The sequence below is a fragment of the Pseudophryne corroboree genome, chromosome 11 (genome assembly GCF_028390025.1).
Source record: "Pseudophryne corroboree isolate aPseCor3 chromosome 11, aPseCor3.hap2, whole genome shotgun sequence".
NCBI classification, from domain to species: Eukaryota; Metazoa; Chordata; class Amphibia; order Anura; family Myobatrachidae; genus Pseudophryne; species Pseudophryne corroboree.
Genome location: NC_086454.1, coordinates 162,322,292 through 162,345,536, shown reverse-complemented (window position 1 = coordinate 162,345,536; position 23,245 = coordinate 162,322,292). Strand labels below are relative to the sequence as shown.

General features: G+C 44.9%; 1 protein-coding gene across 2 annotated transcripts in view; it reads left to right on the top strand.

The window, feature by feature from the left end:
* Positions 1-23,245, top strand: part of LRP5 (LDL receptor related protein 5) — a 317,788-nt gene that overhangs the window by 78,555 nt on the left and 215,988 nt on the right. For both annotated transcript variants that reach the window (XM_063945049.1, XM_063945050.1), the window contains exons 2-3: positions 1,787-2,180; positions 21,625-21,822. In XM_063945049.1, the coding sequence (XP_063801119.1) occupies positions 1,787-2,180; positions 21,625-21,822 (592 nt within the window). The remainder of the gene's footprint in view (positions 1-1,786; positions 2,181-21,624; positions 21,823-23,245) is intronic.

Sequence of the window (23,245 nt, the reverse complement as noted above, 5' to 3'; positions counted from 1 at the left end):
GATTTTCTTCCAGAAAGAACTGGCTTCAGTTCCTGAAGTTCAGACGTTTGTCAAGGGGGTACTGCATATACAGCCTCCTTTTGTGCCTCCAGTGGCACCTTGGGATCTCAATGTAGTTTTGGGGTTCCTAAAATCACATTGGTTTGAACCACTCACCACTGTGGACTTAAAATATCTCACATGGAAAGTGGTAATGCTGTTGGCCCTGGCTTCAGCCAGGCATGTCTCAGAATTGGTGGCTTTATCCTATAAAAGCCCTTACCTAATTTTTCATACGGACAGGGCAGAATTGAGGACTCGTCCTCAATTTCTCCCTAAGGTGGTTTCAGCGTTTCACTTGAACCAGCCTATTGTGGTACCTGCGGCTACTAGGGACTTGGAGGACTCCAAGTTGCTGGACGTAGTCAGGGCCCTGAAAATATGTTTCCAGGACGGCTGGAGTCAGAAAATCTGACTCGCTGTTTATCCTGTATGCACCCAACAAGCTGGGTGCTCCTGCTTCTAAGCAGACTATTGCTCGTTGGATTTGTAGTACAATTCAGCTTGCACATTCTGTGGCAGGCCTGCCACAGCCAAAATCTGTAAAAGCCCATTCCACAAGGAAGGTGGGCTCATCTTGGGCGGCTGCCCGAGGGGTCTCGGCTTTACAACTTTGCCGAGCAGCTACTTGGTCAGGGGCAAACACGTTTGCTAAATTCTACAAATTTGATACCCTGGCTGAGGAGGACCTGGAGTTCTCTCATTCGGTGCTGCAGAGTCATCCGCACTCTCCCGCCCGTTTGGGAGCTTTGGTATAATCCCCATGGTCCTTACGGAGTTCCCAGCATCCACTAGGACGTCAGAGAAAATAAGAATTTACTTACCGATAATTCTATTTCTCGTAGTCCGTAGTGGATGCTGGGCGCCCATCCCAAGTGCGGATTGTCTGCAATACTTGTACATAGTTATTGTTACAAAAATCGGGTTATTATTGTTGTGAGCCATCTTTTCAGAGGCTCCTCTGTTATCATGCTGTTAACTGGGTTCAGATCACAGGTTGTACGGTGTGATTGGTGTGGCTGGTATGAGTCTTACCCGGGATTCAAAATCCTTCCTTATTGTGTACGCTCGTCCGGGCACAGTATCCTAACTGAGGCTTGGAGGAGGGTCATAGGGGGAGGAGCCAGTGCACACCAGGTAGTCCTAAAGCTTTACTTTTGTGCCCAGTCTCCTGCGGAGCCGCTATTCCCCATGGTCCTTACGGAGTTCCCAGCATCCACTACGGACTACGAGAAATAGAATTATCGGTAAGTAAATTCTTATTTTAGTAACGAGTGATAACACACAATCAGCGGGATGTACTAAAGGGAAAGTGTTGCCAAAACCCTGAAAACTGTTTTTGGACTTTGACCGCATTTACCATATGTACTAAGCCCCTCAATTCTGAGCTTTGATGTGGTGGGTAACAACAACTTTTGCTGGTGTTACCCTATAGAAGCTTATGGGCTTCTTCCCACATTCTGCCCTGAAAGGGATCCAGTCCTGAGGCTGAAATCTGGAAGTGCAGTGATCGCAAAGGGCAGCTGTTATTCGGAGGTCAGTCCTTTTGTGTTACTAATTGCATTTGTAAGTACATATGCAATTAGCATAGATGAGGTAAGTGGCAGGATGTATGACATGATGGAAGCAATGCTTAGTACATCCCGGACTATATCAATCATTTTTATTTATGCACCCTAATGTCAGACAAGTTTTACTATTTGATTAGTTATCTTACAATTGCTATCTCTGTGCTTTATCATTCCAGCATCTCCTTTATTGCTTTTTGCCAACCGGCGTGATGTCAGATTGGTTGATGCAGGGGGAACAAAGTTGGATTCTACGGTGGTAGTAAGCGGCTTGGAAGACGCAGCTGCAGTGGACTTCTTTTACCATCAAGGACTCATTTACTGGACAGATGTCAGCGAAGAGTCTATAAAGGAAATATCTTATAACCAGAGTGGTAGCGCGCAGCGTGTAATCATTTCTGGCTTGGTGTCCCCGGATGGTCTGGCTTGTGACTGGATTGCGAAAAAACTTTATTGGACGGACTCTGAAACCAATCGAATAGAGGTTGCTAACCTCAATGGCACATACAGGAAAGTTCTCTTTTGGCAAGATCTGGATCAGCCCAGGGCCATAGCGTTGGATCCTGCTCATGGGTATGTTCCGTTCCTTTTATGCATAGCTTTACAGTTTTCGGACCATATGATGGGCACAGTGCATACAGCTCTTTTGTCTTTCCTTTACCATTTGGCCATTCTTAGCTGATTTATACTTAAGATACCCAGGTTCATTGTACAAAAATTGCTCATTATCAGGATGCTTCCTGAAACAAGTTGACTGTTTTAAATAATTATCTTTTCTTAAAGAGCAAGCTCAGGGCACATGACCATTCCACATGGGGTGTCATATTGTGTTGTACAAATATTTAACATTGTCCATAGGAATGCGGACCATGACTAAGTTTTAACAGAAACTTCCTCCATTTCAAATAACTAAGTATTTCTTTTTTTTTTTCTAAGACGGACCATAGTCTGTGACATCAGTGTGAAAAGTAAGGCAGGCTCTTTACTCTGGTTGATCACTAAAGGAATCTGACAAACCACATCAAGATGTTTTTTCCATATTAGGGATAGTTCATTTTATGTTCACGTGCAATGCTGCAATTTGTTATGTTTGTTAAGGTTTCAGTGGAGATTTACTTAGTCTAAAGCATAGCCAGTTTTTGTTTTGTCCTTGTTCACCTGTTAGAGTTCTAATACAGTCTGTCTTGTATGACCTGGTTTACCTACCTCGCTATCTGCTGGTATTGCTACATTTACTTAGGCCTGTGTATTGTGGATGACTGGAGGTACTGGCAAAAATTCCTGAGGGTACACGGTCCTATAAAGTGACAAATAGCTAGATGATGATGATGGATTCACAGCCTTTGAGTTTTATCCGCTGCCTCCTTTCCCCTGTACCTTTCTTTGATTGCCCTTTAATTTCAGAGCAGTTCCTAATACACTAGTGTTGCCCATGTATGAGGGCTGCTTAAAACGATAAGCCTGGCAGAGCGCATGTCCGTTTCAGTAAATGGTATCCAATTTTATTGTGGGATTTAATCTTGTGTTGTATGAATGGAGCGAGTATATAGTCTGTACTACGGACATTCACAGTGTACTGTATATAGACTTAAATTATGGGGTTATTTTGCGAAAACACTAAAGTGACTGGCCTAAAGCATATGTTATTAATTTTGCTGAAACTTTTTAATGAGCGTCCAGCCAAAGGAAACACCGTCCTATGTTGCTGCGTCTGTCAGTATGGAAAAGGGCAGAAGGAATTCCTTGGCTGCCTGGCACTCGCAAGGTTAAGTTAGCCCTAAATACTCCTGACAGAACTGCTCAGAAATATACACCATCTTGCTGTGAGACTGTTGACATTGCATTTTGGCTCAGAAGAGTGGAACATATGCCAGTGAGCAGCGGTCTCTATTTTAAGCTTAACCACTGTCAAACTACCGGGTCCCCTACCCTATGTACAGAAATGATTACATGGAGGGCATGCCTGTGTTACTGCCAGAATCGCTGCAAATGCTAGTTTTCACACAGATTTCATCATTTATTGAGACCCTAAATTGTGTGCAGTGTGGTCTAGTCAAAATAATGTATTCACCGCCCACAAACGCCTATCCAGAGAAGGTTCCAATTCATCTGAAAAGTCAGAATAATTTATGTAGCTGCGTTTTCAGTCCTTTGCTGTTATTGCTGTACGTATAATATCTCTTTATAAAATGTACTTTGGGTATAGCCAGTCAGTGCAGTATCTATTCAGTTGTAAAATTAAATTGTTTAATTGAAGAATGATTTGGTTAATTTTGGTAAAGCAACAGCTGTTCCTTTTATTGAATTGTTTGCATAATCTGTGCATGTTCAGTAAAACTGTTCATTTTATTTAGACACCTTTTTAGCTGGGCTGCCAAATAGAAGAACGTGTTCTGTGTCAGACCCATCTGTATGTAATCATTAAGCTGGGTGTCTCTGCTTGGATAGTGGAATGTATGAAAGCACCACACATCTGTATATAAGGGAATGTAGCTTATGTTTAGCTAGTTTAAAGGTACAGCTACTGTTTATCCTAGCTTTACTGATCAAACATTAACAGGCCTGTTTCTTACCTTTTTCTTATCTTACCATTTGTCTGGCAATAATAACCAGTCTCATTTTATTACAGTTTTTTTTTGTTTGTTTTTGCCGGATTATATTGACAAGCGCTATATAATAAATGTTGATAATAAATGCTAGGAGAACCTCTTCCTTCATACTTCAAAGGGTGTTTGGTTGTGGAATAATGATATCAGTTTGATCTACAGTAAAAAGATGGACAGTCAATAGGTTGACCGCAAAAGGTCGACACACACATGGTCAGCTCAAGTTGTTTTTTTTTTTTGTTTTTTGTTTTTTTCATTTTTCAGTATTTACCATCCACATGGACTACAATTGGGAACAGGAGCCTTGCTCGAAGCGCTGTGAACGACGTGAACCTGCAAGGTTTTGGCTCAGATGTGGTGAAACATACAAAATGATACCAAACAAACGTGTTGACCCAGTCAACTATTTGGGGTGAACCTATTGACTCTCTTTTATTTTTTTATTTTTTACTGTAGATCTATTGAACCACATCTGGGAAAAATAATGGCCTGACATTTTGTGCATCCATCAGGCAAACAGAAAGGGGTAAATTTACTTAAGGACAATTTAAAAAAAGACCTTTAGTAAATAGCTCATTAAAAATGTAAAAAAAAACCACTGCATTACCCCCAACTTCCCCCAAAAAGGAGTCTTTCATCCCAAAGATCCCTTAGGCGTGGGCTGAAAGTCTGGGGCTATTCCCCGCTTCCCTGGTGGTGGTAGATGAGGTTAATGGTGTAAAAAAACATAGAACGAATATTTGTTCTGGAAAACCACAAATGCCGGAATGCTCGGACTTTATGGACTTGCTGGCACATATAGGGAGGGGTCTATTTACTTAGCCTTTGGATGGAGTTAAAGTGGATGGAGATAGAGTACCAGCTAATCAGCTCCTAACTGTAATTTTTCAAACACAGCTTGTGACATGGGTAGGAGCTGATTGGCTGGTCATTTGCCTCCATCCATTTTATCTCCATCCGAGGCTTAGTAAATAGACACCATAGTCGCACTGTAAAGAAAATATTACAATAATGACAGGACACGTAGTTGGTGGCCAGTCCCGGGGTATTTTCCAATCCTGGGAATCGGGATTGAAAAATGATCAGTCCAAGGAATGTGTTCCCATCCCCCTGACCAGCCCAGATAACTTGCCGCAATCTGGCCGGGAGGGAGGGCGGGACACTTCTTGTGAGATCCGGCAGGCGTGAAGTGCAGAGCGGCGTTGAGATCTGGTGGCTGACTGTGCAGCGTGACCTGACTTCACAACACGCAGTGCGTCCAGCTGGAGCCAGGGGGAGGTGAGTAGGGGGAGCTGGGCAGCGTCTGAGTTTCCTGAGGACGATCAACGCTGCACGGCATATAAAAAAAGTAAGTTGTTGGCCAATCCCGAAATCCCCGGGGTTTGGAATCTTCAATCCCGGGATTGAATCCTGGTCAATTGTAGGCTGAGATCCCGCCAATCCTGGGAATGGCCAACCTAGACACGCACACTGAGTGTGTTAACCCTTTATTATACACACTCACACTTCTTTCTTTCCTACTCCTTGGATGTGCCCGGTTCCCTTCTCCATGTAGTAGTCCAGACCCTGCACCAATTCAGTTCATTGGAGTCTACCCCACACGTTAAGTCCAGAGGTGAACCCTTCCTCCTGCAAGAAAAGGCACTCCGATGGGGTTTAACACATATTATTCACTTGTTTGCCGCATGGGAAGAGCAGCTGTTTTTATTGCATGGCTTTGGGCATGAAACCCCCTCTTAGAGTTTGTTTGGTTTGCCACCCAACACACCTTTTTTAAATCTGGTTATAATAAATAATTTTTAACCTTGTATATTATATCCCAAACACAGGAAGTGTCAGGGGTTTTGCTCATTTATTATCAAATTGTTATCTCTGATTCTTTTCAGCGCTTGCACAATTCGTACAATAGGAAATAACTACACAAAGTTGGGTCAACAACAGTCAGTGGCTGGTGGGAGTTACTTACCTATGGAGCCTTGCATACAGAGCCAAACTTTCACTTCTCTCTTCACACACTTTACAGTCATTGGTCACTGAAATATGCCTCTGGTAGTTTGTAAAACAATTGAATGTTTGTGTGAGCCGATGATCTCATAGGTGTGTATTATCTGCAGGGTACTCAGTGTACCTCTTTCCCACATGATAATATTGCTCTAAATTGTGAAACTGTTGGTAAACCTTGTTCCATAGCCATTCCTGTTGCTCTGCGTCTCTTCTAAACACATTACACCATCCTCCCCTCTCCCTCCTCTTACACTTTTATTGCTGTAACAAAACAGTTACTGTTAACTTTCTCAGCATTTACTTCTTTCATTGGTCTGCTGTTGTGCAACTTCAATTACTCCTTTAAGTAAATATTACATTTCATCAGCGGTCCTTTTGTGTTTTGTATTGGTCAGGGTTTGATTGAATTGGGATTATCTTGTTGACTGAAGCAGGTGCTAACCTAACCTCAGAGTCACCCATGTATGTTCCTGAGTGGATTAATGAATACCGCCACTTACGCGATCAGTGTTTTATTGTGTTCATCACACAGGTACATTGGGCACATAAGCGTTTCCTTGTGCTGGGCATAAGCCTAAGTTAGTGGTGAGAAGTGCATGTAACCAGAGACAACTCTGGTAAGGTCTCTCCCCACTTTTCTGTACACAAACACATGATGTACTCTGGGAATCTTACAGGCTTGTATTCCTATCTGCACAGAGGCCAGGTGTGGGTTGTTGGGTGTGAACAGAAAAGGTACAGCTAGTTTTAAAATGAATTTGAACGTGTCACTACCCAGACTCCTCTGTTCAGTAGGTAGGAAAACCCGCAGAGACTGAATATTTCTCTTACGTCCTAGAGGATGCTGGGGACTCCAAAAGGACCATGGGGTATAGACGGGATCCGCAGGAGACATGGGTACACTAAAAGACTTTGACTGGGTGTGAACTGGCTCCTCCCTCTATGCCCCTCCTCCAGACCTCAGTTAGATTCTGTGCCCAGGAGTGACTGGATACACACTAGGGGGGGCTCTACGGAGTTTCTCTGGAATTACTTTGTTAGGCTTTTCTATTCTCATGGAGACCTGCTGGCTACAGGCTCCCTGCTTCGTGGGACTGAGGGGAGAGAAGTCAGACCTACTTCTTCTGAGTTAAGGGCTCTGCTTCTTATGCTACTGGACACCATATATGTATATATATTTACAGCGCAGCCATCATATATTATTTATTTAGTAGTATATGGGCGCTGGGGTGTGAGCTGGCATACTCCCTCTGTGTTCTCTCTACAGGCTTCCCTGTGGGTCTGTCCCCTTTTGGCCGGTGTGGGTGTGTCGGTACTGCGTGTCGACATGTCTGAGGCTGAGTGTTCCTCCCCAGGGGAAGTTACTGGGGGTGCGGAGAAAGATTCGTGAATGACTGCTGATTGGGTAAATATGTTGAGTACATTGAATGCATACGGGGCATTATTGTCTTAAGAGGCTAGATAAATCTGATTCTCAGACACAAACATGGAGGAAATCCATGGAGGACGCTTTGTCTCAGGTACAGACCCCCTCAGGGTCACAAAAACGTTCATTTACCCAGATGGCAGATACAGATACTGACACAGACTCTGATTCCAGTGTCGACTTCAATGAGACCAGTTTACATCCGAATATTCAGTACATGATTGTGGCTATTAAAGATGTTTTACATATGTCTGAAGAGCCTCCTGTTGCAGATAAGAGGGTTTGTTTGCATAAGGGAAAAAAGCCTGAGGGAGTCCGTGCCGGTGGGGGCCGTCTCCGAATCTTCAGTCAGGTCTGGTTTCAATCGGCCCTGGATCCTTGGGTCTTAGACATAGTGTCCAAGGGTCATTGTCCCGGTTCCCCCGTCCCAACGGGGAAAGGGTTCTATTCGAGCCTCTTTGTCGTGCCGAAGCCGGACTGCTAGGTCAGACCGATTCTGAACCTAAAATCTCTCAATCTGTACTTGAAAACTTTCAAGTTCAAGATGGAATCTCTTCGAGCTGTGATCTCCAGCCTAGAAGGGGGGGATTTTATGGCGTCAGTCGACATAAAGGATGCCTACTTACACGTCCCGATATATCGTCCTCATCAGGCCTTCCTAAGATTTGCGGTGCAGGATTATCATTACCTATTTCAGACGTTGCCGTTTGGGCTGACCATGGCCCCGAGGGTCTTCACCAAGGTGATGGCGGAAATGATGGTACTCCTACGCAAGCAGGGGGTCACAATTATCCTGTACTTGGACGATCTCCTGATAAAGGCGAGATCAAAAGTGCAGTTGCTAAGAAATGTGGAACTCTCCCTGACTGTTCTGCAACATCATGGTTGGATTCTAAATTTGCCAAAGTCTCACTTGATTCCGACAACTCGGCTGGCCTTCTTGGGCATGATTCTAGACACTGAACTACGGAGGGTGTTTCTTCTGGCGGAAAAAGCTCTGGAAATCCAGACCATGGTCAAGGAGATTCTGAGACCGGCAAGAGTGTCGATTCATCAATGCACTTGAGTGCTAGGGAAGATGGTTGCGGCTTACGAAGCCATTCCGTTTGGCAGGTTTTATGCCCGGGTGTTTCAGTGGGATCTGCTGAACAAATGGTCCGGGTCTCACCTGCACATGCACCGGAAAATAAGTCTATCTTCCAGGACCAGAATTTCTCTCCTGTGGTGTCTGCAAGGTTCTCACCTTCTAGAGGGACGCCGATTCGGATTTCAGGATAGGGTCCTACTGACCACAGATGCAAGTCTCCAAGGCTGGGGTGCAGTCACACAAGGAAGAAGTTTCCAGGGAAAATGGTCAAACCAGGAATCTTGTCTCCACATAAATGTTCTCGAGTTAAGAGCCATTTAAAACGGCCTCCTGCAAGCAAAGAACCTTCTTCAAGGTCTCCCTGTCCTGATCCAGTCGGACAACATAACAGCGGTGGCGTACGTAAACCGACAGGACGGAACAAAAAGCATGGCGGCAATGGCGGAGGCCACAAGAATTCTCCGCTGGGCGGAACAGCACGTGAGCGCTGTGTCAGCAGTCCTCTTTCCGGGCGTGGACAACTGGGAAGCAGACTTCCTCAGCAGACACGATCTCCATCCAGGAGAGCGGGCCCTTCATCAAGAGCTATTTGCAGAAGTGACGAGGTGTTGGGGAATTCCTCAAATAGACATGATTGCATCTCGCCTCAACAAGAAGCTTCCGAGGTATTGTTCCAGGTCGAGGGACCCCCAAGCCAGTGCAGGGGACGCCCTGGTAACTCCGTGGGTGTTTCAGTCGGTGTATGTGTTCCCTCCACTTCCCCTCATTCCAAGAGTGTTGAGGATTATAAGACGAACAAGGGTTCAGGCAATACTCGTTCCAGATTGGCCACGGAGGGCCTGGTATCCGGATCTTCAGGAATTACTCGTAGAAGATCCTTGAACGCTTCCTCTAAGAGAGGACCTGTTACTGCAGGGGCCATGCGTGTTTCCGGATTTACCACGGCTGCGTTTTAACGGCGTGGAGGTTGAACGCCAAATCCTAGATCGGAAAGGTATTCCCGGGGAAGTCACCCCCACTCTCCTTAAGGCTAGAAAGGAGGTCACGGCAAAACATTATCGCCTTATTTGGAGAAAATGTGTGTCGTGGTGTGAAACCAAAGCAGCTCCTGCGGAGGAGTTTCACTTGGGTCGTTTCCTCCATTTTTCTTTTTCATCCACTAGGGGTCACTGGAGTACTCTTGGGATATGGACGGTTGCACAGGAACTAGGCACTGAATAGTTAAAATTTGACTATACCTCCCCTCCATATCCCAGAGTACCTCAGTGTTTTTTCGGTGCTCACCGAGCAACTAGGCTTGTGGAAGTTGGTCCACAATTATTGATTTTTTGATCTTTTTGTTTGAAGCCACATCCCTTTCCCCCTTCCAGGAAGGCGAGGGTCTGGGATAGTGAAAGCTGCTGAAGCAGCTGTGGGTGTCGGACCTCTCTAGAAGAGCTCCCTCACTACCACGTGCAGGACTCCTGCAGTAAAAGGCTGACAGTGCTTACAGAGAAGCCCTGTCATTGCCCTCACCACAGGGTCCAGGTATGTTGATAGGGGCGGTCAGCTCATGCTGCCGCCCCGCTGTGTGATTACTGTGTGTGTATGTGCCGCTGCTCTCAGCCGCCCGCCGCCGCTTCCAGCGCCGCTGTGTTAAGTGCTTCTCCCGCCGCTGAGCCACGTCAGTCTTTTGATTTATGCATAGGCCGCTCCACGGCTCTATGCGGCATGTTTACCTGCTCCAAAGCGCTTCCGGAAAGCGCAGTGTCATAGCCCGGTCTCAGTGTACAGAGAGCGGTACACGGAGCACGAGGGGGAGACACTTAATATTGAGTGTATGGTATTAGCCTAGCACAGGGCCAGCAGCGCTGCATGAAAAGGTTTTTAAGCCTTTGTAACAGGAATGTGCATATAAGCATATAAAGAATAATAAATCTGCTACACAAGTTATAAGTCTGCACTTTTGTGATATACTGTGAGCATGGGGACATATTAACCATGCTTCCTGTTTTTCCTGTTTTCTTTTCCAGAATTCCTGTATTACATCTCTCCACCATTGGGCGCAGGGGTGTTAGGGGGAATTTGGGATCAGGCATATTGCTGGCACACTTGGCCAGAGATATAGAGACACCTTAGTGCTATTTACTGAGTCGCGCAAGTTGTTTGTCTTTGTATTTTGTATTGTCTGTTTGCATAATGAGTAAAACACCAGTAAAGTCCAAAAAGCAGTTTTACTGCCATGTCTGTAAGGGTGTATTACCTGATGGATTTACCACATGTAAAGTATGTTTTGTAAATTCAGAAACAAATACAATTTCTGCTCCGGTTTCAAATCCAATTTCAACCCCGGACCCGCCATGGGCTATATTAGCAGATGTCTTAGCTGGATTGCAGTCAGAGTTGGCCGCCTCTCGGCAGGAGCGAGAGGCGGCAAGATCTGAATCTAGGGTGAGACCGCTAGAACTACCAGAGGGGTCTCAGCCTTGCCAAGGGTCCAGATCCTCTTTGACTAGGGGGGATAAGTTTAATTTTTCCTATAAACTACCGGTTTCTGCTATGTTACGGTCTGATGATTCTTCGCCAGACCTCGCTGTACAAGATGTGGTTGAGGAAGGCGAAGTAGACTAGCAGTCAGATGGTGACGATTTCGACAGCCCGGGCATTGATAATCTCATCAGAGCGGTGCGTCAGTCTCTGAATTTTACGGAGACTGAGGAGCCTCTGACAAATGATGAGGTAGTTTTTACTAAACGACAGAGAACTCCAATATGTTTCCCTGTTTCAGAATCTTTTAATAAAATGTTACTAGAAACAAGGAAGAATCCGGATAAACTGTTTTCTGTACCTCACAGATTTAGGTCTAGTTATCCGTTTCCAGAGTCTGACAGCTACATGGGAGAATCTGCCGTTGGTGGATTCATCTGTGTCTAAACTTACAAAGAAATTAACCATACCTGTACCAGCTGCAACTACACTCAAGGACCCTTCGGACCGTAAAATAGAAGTTATGCTAAAGTCCATGTATACAGCAGCAGGAGTGCTGCTTAGACCTGGGTTGAGTGGCATTTGGGTAACTAAGGCTCTAATGGTATGGATAACAGAACTCAGATCTGCCTTAACTGATGATCATCTTATACTTCTCGCTGATCAAATCTGGGAAGCGGCTGACTATTTATGTACAGCTTCTACTGACGTCTGTCAGCTCACTTCTCGCCTTTCATCATCGCTAGTCACAGCACGACGTGCGCTCTGGCTACGTTCTTGGCGAGCGGAGACAGAGGTCAAAAAAAGAATAGAAGCGTTACCTTACGAGGGCGAGAAGTTATTCGGTCGTGAATTGAACAAATGGATTTCTGAGGCCACGGGAGGAAAGTCTGTTTTCTTACCATTTCCTCCAACAGTTCCTAGAAAAAGGTATTCTGGACCGGCGTTCAAATCCTTTACACCTCAGTCCTTTCGAGGGCGTGGCAGGGGAACGGCCACACCAGGTAGACGAGGTCGGGGACGTAGTTTCCAACGAACCAATACCACTCGTCAGGATACTAAAGTCACCGGTAAGCCAGTGGCATGACGGGCTCCCAGCCCATCTCGGATCTCCTATTGTGGGAGCACGTCTTCAGTCATTCCAGTTGGCGTGGCTTCAGACGTCCACAATTTTAGTTTTAACAGGTTACATAATAGAGTTCGACTGTCTCCCGCCAATGCGGTTTTTCAGTACAGGACTGCCTCTGTCGGATGGCAAGAGGGCGATCCTGCAGACTGCCATTCAGTCTCTGCTGGACGCAGCAGTTTTGATTCCGGTCCCTGTGCACCAACAGGGTCAGGGTTATTATTCCAGTCTGTTTGTGGTACCGAAGCCGGATGGCTCGGTCAGGCCAATATTGAACTTAAGGGGCCTCAATCAGTACGTCACTTACTACAGATTCAAGATGGAATCTCTACGGTCAGTAATTGCAGGTCTAGAGCCACAGGAATTTATGATTGCGCTGGATCTCAAGGATGCGTACTTACACATTCCGATTTGGCCTCCTCATCAAAGGTTTTTGCGGTTTGCAATACGACAGAACCATTACCAGTTTCAGGCTCTACCATTTGGCCTCTCGTCAGCGCCTCTGGTATTCACCAAGGTGATGTCTGTGATGATAGCTCATCTCAGATCCCTAGGAGTGATAATAGTTCCGTACTTGGACGACTTACTCATCAAAGCTCTGTCTCAACAAATCCTCCTTCAACAGGCATTGCTGACATACAATATACTGGTTCACCACGGTTGGATTGTCAACTTCAAGAAATCACATCTAGTTCCGTCTCAACGACTTCAATTCCTAGGTATGGTTCTCGATACGGTAGATCAAAGAATTTACCTACCCGAACAGAAAGTACAGGTCATTCGTCATCTGGTACAATTAGTGCTCAAGCCACGCACGGTCTCGGTTCATTTGTGCATTCGCCTCTTAGGCACAATGGTGGCGGCTTTCAAAGCGCTTCAGTTCGGAAGACTTCACTCACGTCCTTTTCAACTGGATGTGCTCACACAGTGGTCGGGCTTGCATTTGCAGATTCACCACAGGGTGAGGTTGTCTCCAAGGACCAGAGTGTCTCTACTCTGGTGGCTCAAGGTACAGAATCTAACCGCAGGGAAACGGTTCGGCGCCTGGAATTGGATATTTCTCACGGCGGACGCAAGTCTCAGAGGTTGGGGAGCTGTAGTTCAAAATTTTCAGCTACAGGGTCTCTGGGCGGATCACGAAAGATTGCGGTCTATAAATGTCCTGGAACTCCGGGCAATTTAAAATGCGTTGCGACAAGCAGTGCACATGCTGCAGGCTCGGGCTGTTGAGGTGCAGTCAGACAATGCGACGGCAGTCGCATACATCAACAAACAAGGCGGAACGAGAAGCCGCATGGCAATGCGGGAAGTAGCTCGAATCCTCAATTGGGCCGAATATCACCAAGTGATATTGTCGGCAGTGTTCATTCCGGGAGTGGACAACTGGGAAGCAGATTATCTCAGTCGTCGGGATTTTCATCCAGGAGAATGGGCATTAAATCCAGAAGTGTTTCACATGCTGGTCCAGTGGTGGGGTTACCCGCAGGTGGACCTGATGGCATCTCGCCACAATCATCAAACGCCCCAGTATGTGTCCGGAACGAGAGATCCAAAGGCAGTGGCGGTGGATGCTCTCAGTCAGGTGGCCATACAGTCTAGTGTATCTGTTTCCACCGTTTCCGCTGCTCCCTCTATTGCTAAAACGGATCAAAAGAGTCCGTCACAGTCATACTAGTGGCGCCTCATTGGCCTCGGAGAGCTTGGTTCTCGGATCTTCGCGGATTACTCGCAGACTATCCTTGGCCGCTCCCACTACGTCCGGACCTGTTACAACAGGGTCTGTTCCTTTACCCCGATTTATCGCGGCTGCGTTTGACGGGGTGGCTGTTGAGAACGCCCTCTTAAGAAGAGAGGGCATTCCAGAATCAGTCATTCCAACCATGTTACGAGCTAGGAAGCCGGTTACGGCAGCTCATTATTACAGAATTTGGCGTGCCTATATAGGTTGGTGTGAAGCTCGGAAGTTTCCGACATCTTCTTTCAAGTTATCCCGTCTTTTGTTATTTCTACAGGTGGGGTTAGATGGAGGTCTACGTTTATCCACACTAAAGGTGCAGATATCTGCGTTGTCACTTTATTTCCAAAGAAGATTGGCTCTATTGCCGTCGGTACACACCTTTTATGCAGGGTGTCCTCAGAGTACAGCCTCCATTCACTCCACCTACTGCGCCATGGGACTTGAATCTGGTTTTAGATTTCTTACAGTCTTTTCATTTTGAACCCTTACAACAAGTGGATATTAAGTTTCTCACTTGGAAAACAATTTTTCTCCTAGCCTTGGCTTCGGCAAGGCGTGTTTCAGATTTGGGTGCCTTGTCTTGCAAGCCACCATATTTGGTGTTTCATGATGACCGAGCGGAACTTCGGACGAATCCCGCTTTCCTACCAAAAGTAGTGTCCTCTTTTCACATCAACCAACCAATAGTAGTTCCTGTGTTAACAGGACATTCTGAAACTCTGGATGTGGTACGCGCATTACGCGTTTATGTATCCCGAACATCTACAGTTTGTAAGACTGATACGTTGTTTGTTCTCTATGATGCTGCCAAGAGGGGTTGGCTAGCCTCTAAGCAGACCTTATTCAGATGGATAAAACTGACCATACGTCAGGCTTATCTTCAGGCTAGGTTACAGCCGCCTACATCGGTAACGGCTCATTCCACACGTTCTGTGGGAACTTCATGGGCAGCTGGTCGTGGAGCTTCTACGACACAGCTTTGCCGTGCGGCTACATGGTCGTCTGTGCACACGTTTGTGCGCTTTTATAAGTTTGATACTTTTGCGGCATCAGCATCTAGCTTTGGCCGTTTAGTGTTACAGGTGCCAAATAGCTCTCCCGCCTACGGGGGAAGTTTTGGTACGTCCCAAGAGTACTCCAGTGACCCCTAGTGGATGAAAAAGAAAATAGGATTTTGGTACTTACCAGGTAAATCCTTTTCTTTGAATCCATAGGGGGCACTGGACGCCCACCCAGAGCAGTTGTTTACCTGGTTGTGGTAAGTGCAGGGAATATTATGGTAACACACTCTTACCGACTGTTTCAAATTAGAAATTCTGTTGGGTTGGTGTCAACTGTTAGTTGTCAGTTTCGTTTTGTGTCAACTTTATTGTTGTCCGTTTTTGGTTATATGTATTTCTCCATTGTCAACCTCTATAGCTCCAGTTAGGCTCAGTAAAAAACACTGAGGTACTCTGGGATATGGAGGGGAGGTATAGTCAAATTTTAACTATTCAGTGCCTAGTCCCTGTGGAACCGTCCATATCCCAAGAGTACTCCAGTGCCCCCTATGGATTCAAAGAAAAGGATTTACCTGGTAAGTACCAAAATCCTATTTTTGCAGGCAGGTGTGGATGCAGGCCTGAAATTAGGTTCCATCAAAGTGCAGTTTTTGGCTTTATCTATTTTCTTTCAAAAAGAATTGACCACCCTTCCTGAAGTTCAGACTTTCGTGAAGGGAGTGCTGCATATCCATCCTCCATTTGTGCCACCCGTGGCCCCGTGGGATCTTGAAGTGGTGTTACAGTTTCTTATGTCTCACTGGTTTGAACCTTTGCGAAAGGTTGAGTTAAAGTTTCTAACTTGGAAAGTGGTCATGCTTTTGTCCTTGGCGTCTGCCAGACGAGTGTCAGAATTGGCGGCTTTGTCTCACAAGAGCCCATATTTGATTTTTCATGTGGATAGAGCGGAATTGAGGACTTGTCAACAATTTCTGCCGAAGGTGGTTTCTTCGTTTCACCTAAATCAACCTATTGTGGTACCTGTGGCTACGGAGGCTGTCGCAGTCCCAAAGTCTCTTGATGTCGTAAGAGCTTTAAAAATTTATGTCGCCAGAACGGCTCTTGTTAGGAAAACGGAAACACTGTTTGTCCTGTATGCTTCCAACAAGATTGGAAATCCTGCTTCCAAGCAGACTATTGCACGCTGGATTTGTAATACAATTCAGCATGCTCACTCTTCGGCTGGGTTGCCATTGCCGAAGTCAGTAAAGGCCCATTCTACCAGGAAGGTGGGCTCGTCTTGGGCGGCTGCCCGAGAGGTCTCGGCACTTCAACTTTGCCGAGCAGCTACATGGTCGGGTTCAAACACTTTTGCTAAGTTCTATAAGTTTGATACCCTGGCTGAGGAGGACCTCATGTTTGCGCAATCGGTGCTGCAGAGTCGTCCGCACTCTCCCGCCCGGTCTGGAGCTTTGGTATAGACCCCATGGTCCTTTTGGAGTCCCCAGCATCCTCTAGGACGTAAGAGAAAATAGGATTTTAATACCTACCGGTAAATCCTTTTCTCCTAGTCCGTAGAGGATGCTGGTCGCCCATCCCAGTGCGTACTGTTACTTGCAGTTGTATTATTTGTTGTTGTTTTCGGTTACACGATAGTTGTGTATCGGTTACGTTCAGCTTGTTTCTGTTTTTTCGTTCATACTGTTATCTGGTATTCCTGCTAATCCAGTTGTACGGTGTGTTGGTGGTGTGAGCTGGTATGTTTCTCACCTCTAGTTTAACAAAAATCCTTTTCCTTGAAATGTCCGTCTTCCCTGGGCACAGTTCCTATAACTGAGGTCTGGAGGTGGGGCATAGAGGGAGGAGCCAGTTCACACCCAGTCGAAGTCTTTTAGTGTGCCCATGTCTCCTGCGAAACCCGTCTATACCCCATGGTCCTTTTGGAGTCCCCAGCATCCTCTACGGACTAGGAGAAAAGGATTTACCGTTAGGTATTAAAATCCTATTATTGTATGGTAGTTTTTGTATTAAAGTTTAAGCAACATTAATTTCTATTTGGGGGCTTTGCGCTGGGAAGTGGGTGGATAGTGGAGTGGGCTTAATAATCATCTGTGGGAAGCTTGCTTGACTGCAGATATCTCCACTTCCTGGAAATACAAAACTAAGGGGTATATTCAATTAGGGTCTGATCCATTCCGACATGCATTTGTCGGAATGGATCCGACAACCCCTATTCAATCTCATCTCAATTCGACTTTTAAAAAGCCGAATTAAGATGAGGGACCCAGAGGAGGAGAGGGGGGGGGGGGGTGCCGCGGGGAGACTGAGGAGATCAGTCCCACATCTCAGTCCGACATTTTGTCGAATTTGGCCCCGTTTTACTCAAAAGTACGTGAATCGGCAGCTATACCGCCGATTCACGTACTATTCGACAAGTCGAATTCCACGACTTGTCGAATAAAAACTGCTGGGACTGAATAGGTCGAATCACTATTCGACCTTTAAAAAGTCGAAAACCGCTGTCTTTAGATGGCAGTTTTCGACCCTAATTGAATATACCCCTAAGAATTTAAGATGTATTCCTGCGCCCTCTTATCGCAGCCAAACACAAGGTCCCATCCTGATGTGTCACCTCACACACCCAAAGCTTACCATACAGAAATGATTTGGATGGGACCCTATAGCGGCGCAGAAGTACAAAATTATTAAATGTGTTACACATGTGGGTCAAAGTCCATCGATTTCACAAGAAGTAGTCCCTATGTGGATCAGTTCCAATGGATGATATGTGAAAAAAACAAAAAACAATTTTACATACAAATGTTCAGTATTAGTCCTTTTATAAAAGTTCCAATAAAGAAACTTCCACCCAGGCTTCTTCGACTATGATATTTCAGGATCTGAGGATCTATCCATACAGGTTCACCCTGGTGCTGATGGTGAAATGCTGCTTACACACGTGCTTACTTTCATATACTCCGGATTATACCTGTAAAGGTTTCTTTTGCCCTTACACAAATAGTTTCTTATATTCAAAGCTCGTATGTTACTGTTCATTCACACTGAGGTTTCTTTATATTTGGTGCTCACATCCATGCTTACTTCAAGAGGAGACGTACTTTCTTATAAAGGGTTTCTTTCAGTATGCTCGTGTGTCGTCCTCCGTCATCCCATGAAATCGCTTTATGCTCGGTAATAAGCACAAAAACGAAGGAATATATGAGGATTCACATAAAATGTATTTTTAAAAACTTCTTAAAAACAATACTGGTTGGTATATCACAACAAGGCCAGTGATGCAGATGTCATATAGCACAGCACAACAGTGGAAAAAGATGGTAACCCGGGATGTCTCACCAATTTGCTGAATACACTGGTAAGGGTGATTCCTCAACGCTCACATACTCCACCAACGCGTTTCTACTAATGTGTAAGTCTGGCACATATCCATTGGAACTGAATCTGAATCTGGACTACTACTTGTGAAATTGATGGCCTTTGACCCACACGGGTAATACATTTAATAATTTTGTACTTCTGCACCACTATAGGGTCCCATCCAAATCATTTCTGTATGGTAATTCCTGGAAATAGATTTCTTGGCTTTCAATGGCCTAAAAAAACAAACAAACTAGGGAGCCCCTGTTTTCAGGAGGGCCCAGGGACTTGGGGATCAGAGTTCAGGAGGCAGAGCTATCCACCGATGAAAATATAAAACGACATACCAAGCGTGTGGAGCTGGAGCAGGGACCAGCTGCTAGAAGGCTGCTATCTCTTGTTCTGGGCGTAGTAGAGATAAGATGCCAGTGTCCACCAAAAGGAGAGAGTCCCAACTTTTTGAGTATACCCTCAGAAAAATTCTAAGTCAGACAGAACCTGAGATATCTGTCTGGGAATAGCAATTAATAGGCTTGGATGGGGACTACTGCTTTGAAGTTGGATATCTCCAGTTCCCCAGGGCCGATTTTCCAATAATCTGGTACCCCTGGAAAAAGGGGACACATCTATCAGCCTAGGGTCCATATACTCCTGGGGCCCTTGGGCAAGTGCCCATTGAGCCCATACGAAAAGACGTCCCTGCCAGTGTCGAATTTCCCATTGGGCACATGTGGCACTTCTTTGGGGCGGTACTTGGATACTTGTGTTTGTAAGGTCAGCCAAAAAAGTACCAGTAACTGCAAAATATTTCAGCTGTAATGTACCAAATGCCATCTTGGCTGGAGTGCATACAGGTAGGACATGCACATACGGCCCTGCAAGCGGTCCTACTTAGTAAATAAGTATCATAAGTAGAAGTAAAACAAAATGCCATCGTTAGTGACTTTATATTACTGTAAATTGGCTATCATTAAATAATTTATCAATAAAAATAATAAAATTAGGCAGGTGGGGGGCAGCTATTACTGTTGTCTAGGGGGCATCCTCGCCCGTAAATCAGCCCCTGATGCAGACAGTGCTGTGAATTTGTCTGCCAATATCTGTAATTGTGCATTCATCTACCCAAGTTACTTGTGGCCTCTTGGCTGGTAGTTGAAACTCCATCTACAGGTCTTACTACAGTATCTGTCATTGCCTGCTCAGTCCCCAGATGTAAATCTAGTCGGCTATTGATGTATTTAGTATAAATCTGCAAGGTGTTAATAAATGATAAAGCCACATATAGATTAAGCAGTGCAAATAAATTTGTGCCACACAGAAAAAAAGAGAAAAGACAGCTGCACACTCTAAACACAGAGAACTCCGGCAATCAGAACAATTATAATAAACTCTGCAATTTAACATGGAGTTAAAGATCTTGGCATAATTTTTTGCCAAAAAATATGGTCCCACCTACCACAGGCAGGTGACCTCATCAGATGACTCCCTAACCTTCCCATGATTATGGTTATGGTTAAGGTAAATTGCAGAGTTTATTATGTTTAAAGTGTGCACCTGCCTTTTTCTTTTCTTTTCTTTTTTTAAAGTTGGATTGACATTGTCGGAAACGGGGCTATAACCTGTGGGGTTTGGCTGCGCATCTGACAATGCAGCGCCGATCCGCCTGCATTCCGACAGTCTTCTGACAAATCGGCTCCAGATTGGATAGATCGGAACCCCTTCCGACCTCAATTAGTCGGAAACTGCTGTCTTTACGACAAGACGGCAGTTTCCAAGTTTAATTGAATATACACCATGGTAGCACCTATTATGTTTAGAATTAGGGCGTGCAGTCCTGGGCTCCCCCCTCCCTTCCCATATAGATTAGTGACAAACCAACATTGAAACATTTGCAGGCTGCTTCTCACCAGCATAGAGTTCTGGTAACCTGGATAGACTCTCTGTCTTTTTCTACAAGCTATGTGTAAGTGCAGTTTCATTGTTACATTCACACACCTGTGTGGTGGTGTTTCTGCAGTGGGCCAGTCATTTAATTTACTCATTTTTGCAGTGCAAGTGTAGCTTTGGTCTACTGTTGTCCTGATTCACATCTGCTATTGCAAAAGTAGTGCTGGATTTTTTGCCTTTCTGTTATAAACAGGTTTAGGAAGGTATTCAATTAAGTGCAGTTTTTTCGACTGGTCGGAAAAACGTCACTAATTCGAAACAGGACATTCAATTGCGGGCGTTTTTACCCATTTTTAAATCCATTTTTGCCCAAACACGTGTATCAGTGGCAAATTCACCACTACACGTGGTTTTCGCCAGTGCCGTATTTTTCGACTGGCACTAATTGAATAACCCCATAGTATTAAGCATTTATAGATAAAATCAGTGCGGTAATAAGCATCATCGCTCCTTGAAGTCACCCATTCTGTTGGCAGAGAATCACTAGTTATCATAAAGTAGTGATTAGCGTTGACCTTGCCTTTTCAAGGGACTGATTGCACCAAGACTATTCCTGGAATCTTTCTGATAACATAGTGGAACCACCAGAACCCTTCACTAGTGGAGACAGTTAGGGCTGTACTACATATGAGTCCTCTGGATCTCTGCCACATCTGCACTTGCGGCTGAGTGGATGTAACTGGGGAGCAATGGGGCGTTTGCTTGTAGGATATGTGCCATGGGGGTTTATATGGAATCGTGCTACCAATCTTCACAGCTCCTGCACCAAGGATATGGCTAATGCAAATGCGCAATGATAATGATGACAGCTACTTTCACATGCGGATGGAAAGGGGCATTGCAGCTGTATAGATGCGGGTAACTGAGTACAAGTGGAGATCCACACCTCTTTCCTAGAACACATGCTGATGAATTGCGTGTGCCCTCCGAATCAGCCCCTATTTGTGGGGTGTCTGACATTTACAGAGGTATTTGAAATGTTATGTTCATCTGTTTCTAAAATACTGGTCTATAGGAATATTCTATGTATTGGGTGCATTTATCCACACATACGCAGTAGTATGCAACATCAATATCTTATTTTATTTTATTTTTTAAATTAGCAGTTGCTTTAGGAACTGTGCAAGTACTCAGAATATTGCCAAACTGCTAAAGACTGACATCTCGCTGTTCAGTGAACATCCAAATTAATTTTTTCTTTTTTTGCTATTGTCTTACAGTCTCCAAGCTTATTTATTGTTTGTTGTTTTTCTCCCCAGATACATGTACTGGACGGATTGGGGGGAGAACCCCAGGATTGAACGGGCTGGTATGGATGGCAGCACGCGCAAAATCATAGTGGACTCTGATATTTATTGGCCCAATGGGCTAACAATCGATTTAGAAGAACAAAAACTTTACTGGGCAGATGCTAAGCTGAGTTTTATTCACCGGGCCAATTTGGATGGTTCATTTAGGTACATATATATTTTAAAGCTTTACACAGATTGCTAATTGTCTGTTATTGGTGGGCAATATTTCAGTTTGTCTCAAATTTTTAAGTAAATTATTTTATACCAGGGCTGTCCATGTTTTCCATGCTGTAATCCCACCATATACAGTTCCCATTAAATTACTGACATCCCCACTTCCTCTCCCACGTGATATGAGGAAGGTGCCCAGAAGCGATTAGGTACTTTGAGTTTGGCGTGCCCCTGTTCGAGAACCCAGATGTAAGGTGGGGTAGAGACAAGGATGGATAGGTACATTTAGAATTAGCTGTAGTAATATGGTACGGTGAGTGGCTAGTTATGGGAATGAGCCAAGCAGCACTACTACTATAAGAATAAAATCTATTGTACAGTTACTGCATAAGGTAAAGAGCCAGAATTGGTAAGTAATTTATTAATCAAGGACTGCAAGCATTAAATGCAAGTGTTATAATGGAATCGTATCTGGCACCACTATACCTTATACTGGAATTTGAGTTAAAAAGTAAAAGTGCAACTGGTTTTAGGTCTATAGCTTACGCCTGAAGTGCCAATGTTTGTACTTCATTATATTTTTAATTCAGAAAGCACATTACACAGATGGAGCCTCGCTCATCTATGCGGTCTGTGGCATTAGTCGCAATCACGAATTTGCGGAGTGCTGGGTGCATAGCGTCTTGCTTAGTCGTAGGGAGGCGCACAGAGCATTTGGCGTTACCGGTGAGTGTAATACCTGCGATCATCCACTAGATGTCACTTTTTAAAATCACCATTGCGTATGCGTGTGGTCTCCATTGAAATACAGTACTGTAAACTACAGCGCAAGAACTACTTTACTGGAGCGTCTAATTACGCTGCAGTATTTTAAATACACTGCGGCAATGAGGTCCCGTAGACAAACCAATAAATTAATAGTACAGTATATACAGATGCAAACAAACGTGATAAAGCTATAGTCCATTGACGTTAGGGATATGTGAACGTCTAAGTCCCGCAGACAAACAACATATAAAATCAGTAGTGTGTACAGACGCAAACGAACGTGTTACAGCTATGGTCCATTGATGTTAGGGATATGTGAGCGTCCAAATCCTGTAGCCATTACAGCATAATGAAAACGAATGGGAAGGGATCAATGCTTACATTTACACATGAGCTTGTGTTTCTGTCATGAGGCGTCGTGTCTGAGTGGTGAAGTTTCGCTCCCCATGCTCAGAGTCCTGGGTTCGATCCCCAAAGGGCGAATGCCTTTTTTTCTCCTGCAGGGTCCACAGGTTATCCACATGATAAACATTGGGATATGAGATAGCGACAGTGGATTGGCACCAACGATCAAAGCTTTTGGCCTCCCAGAATGCATCGGGCCTGTCTCCTATATCCCCGCCTCATGGCTCAGGCAATTCAGATTTTT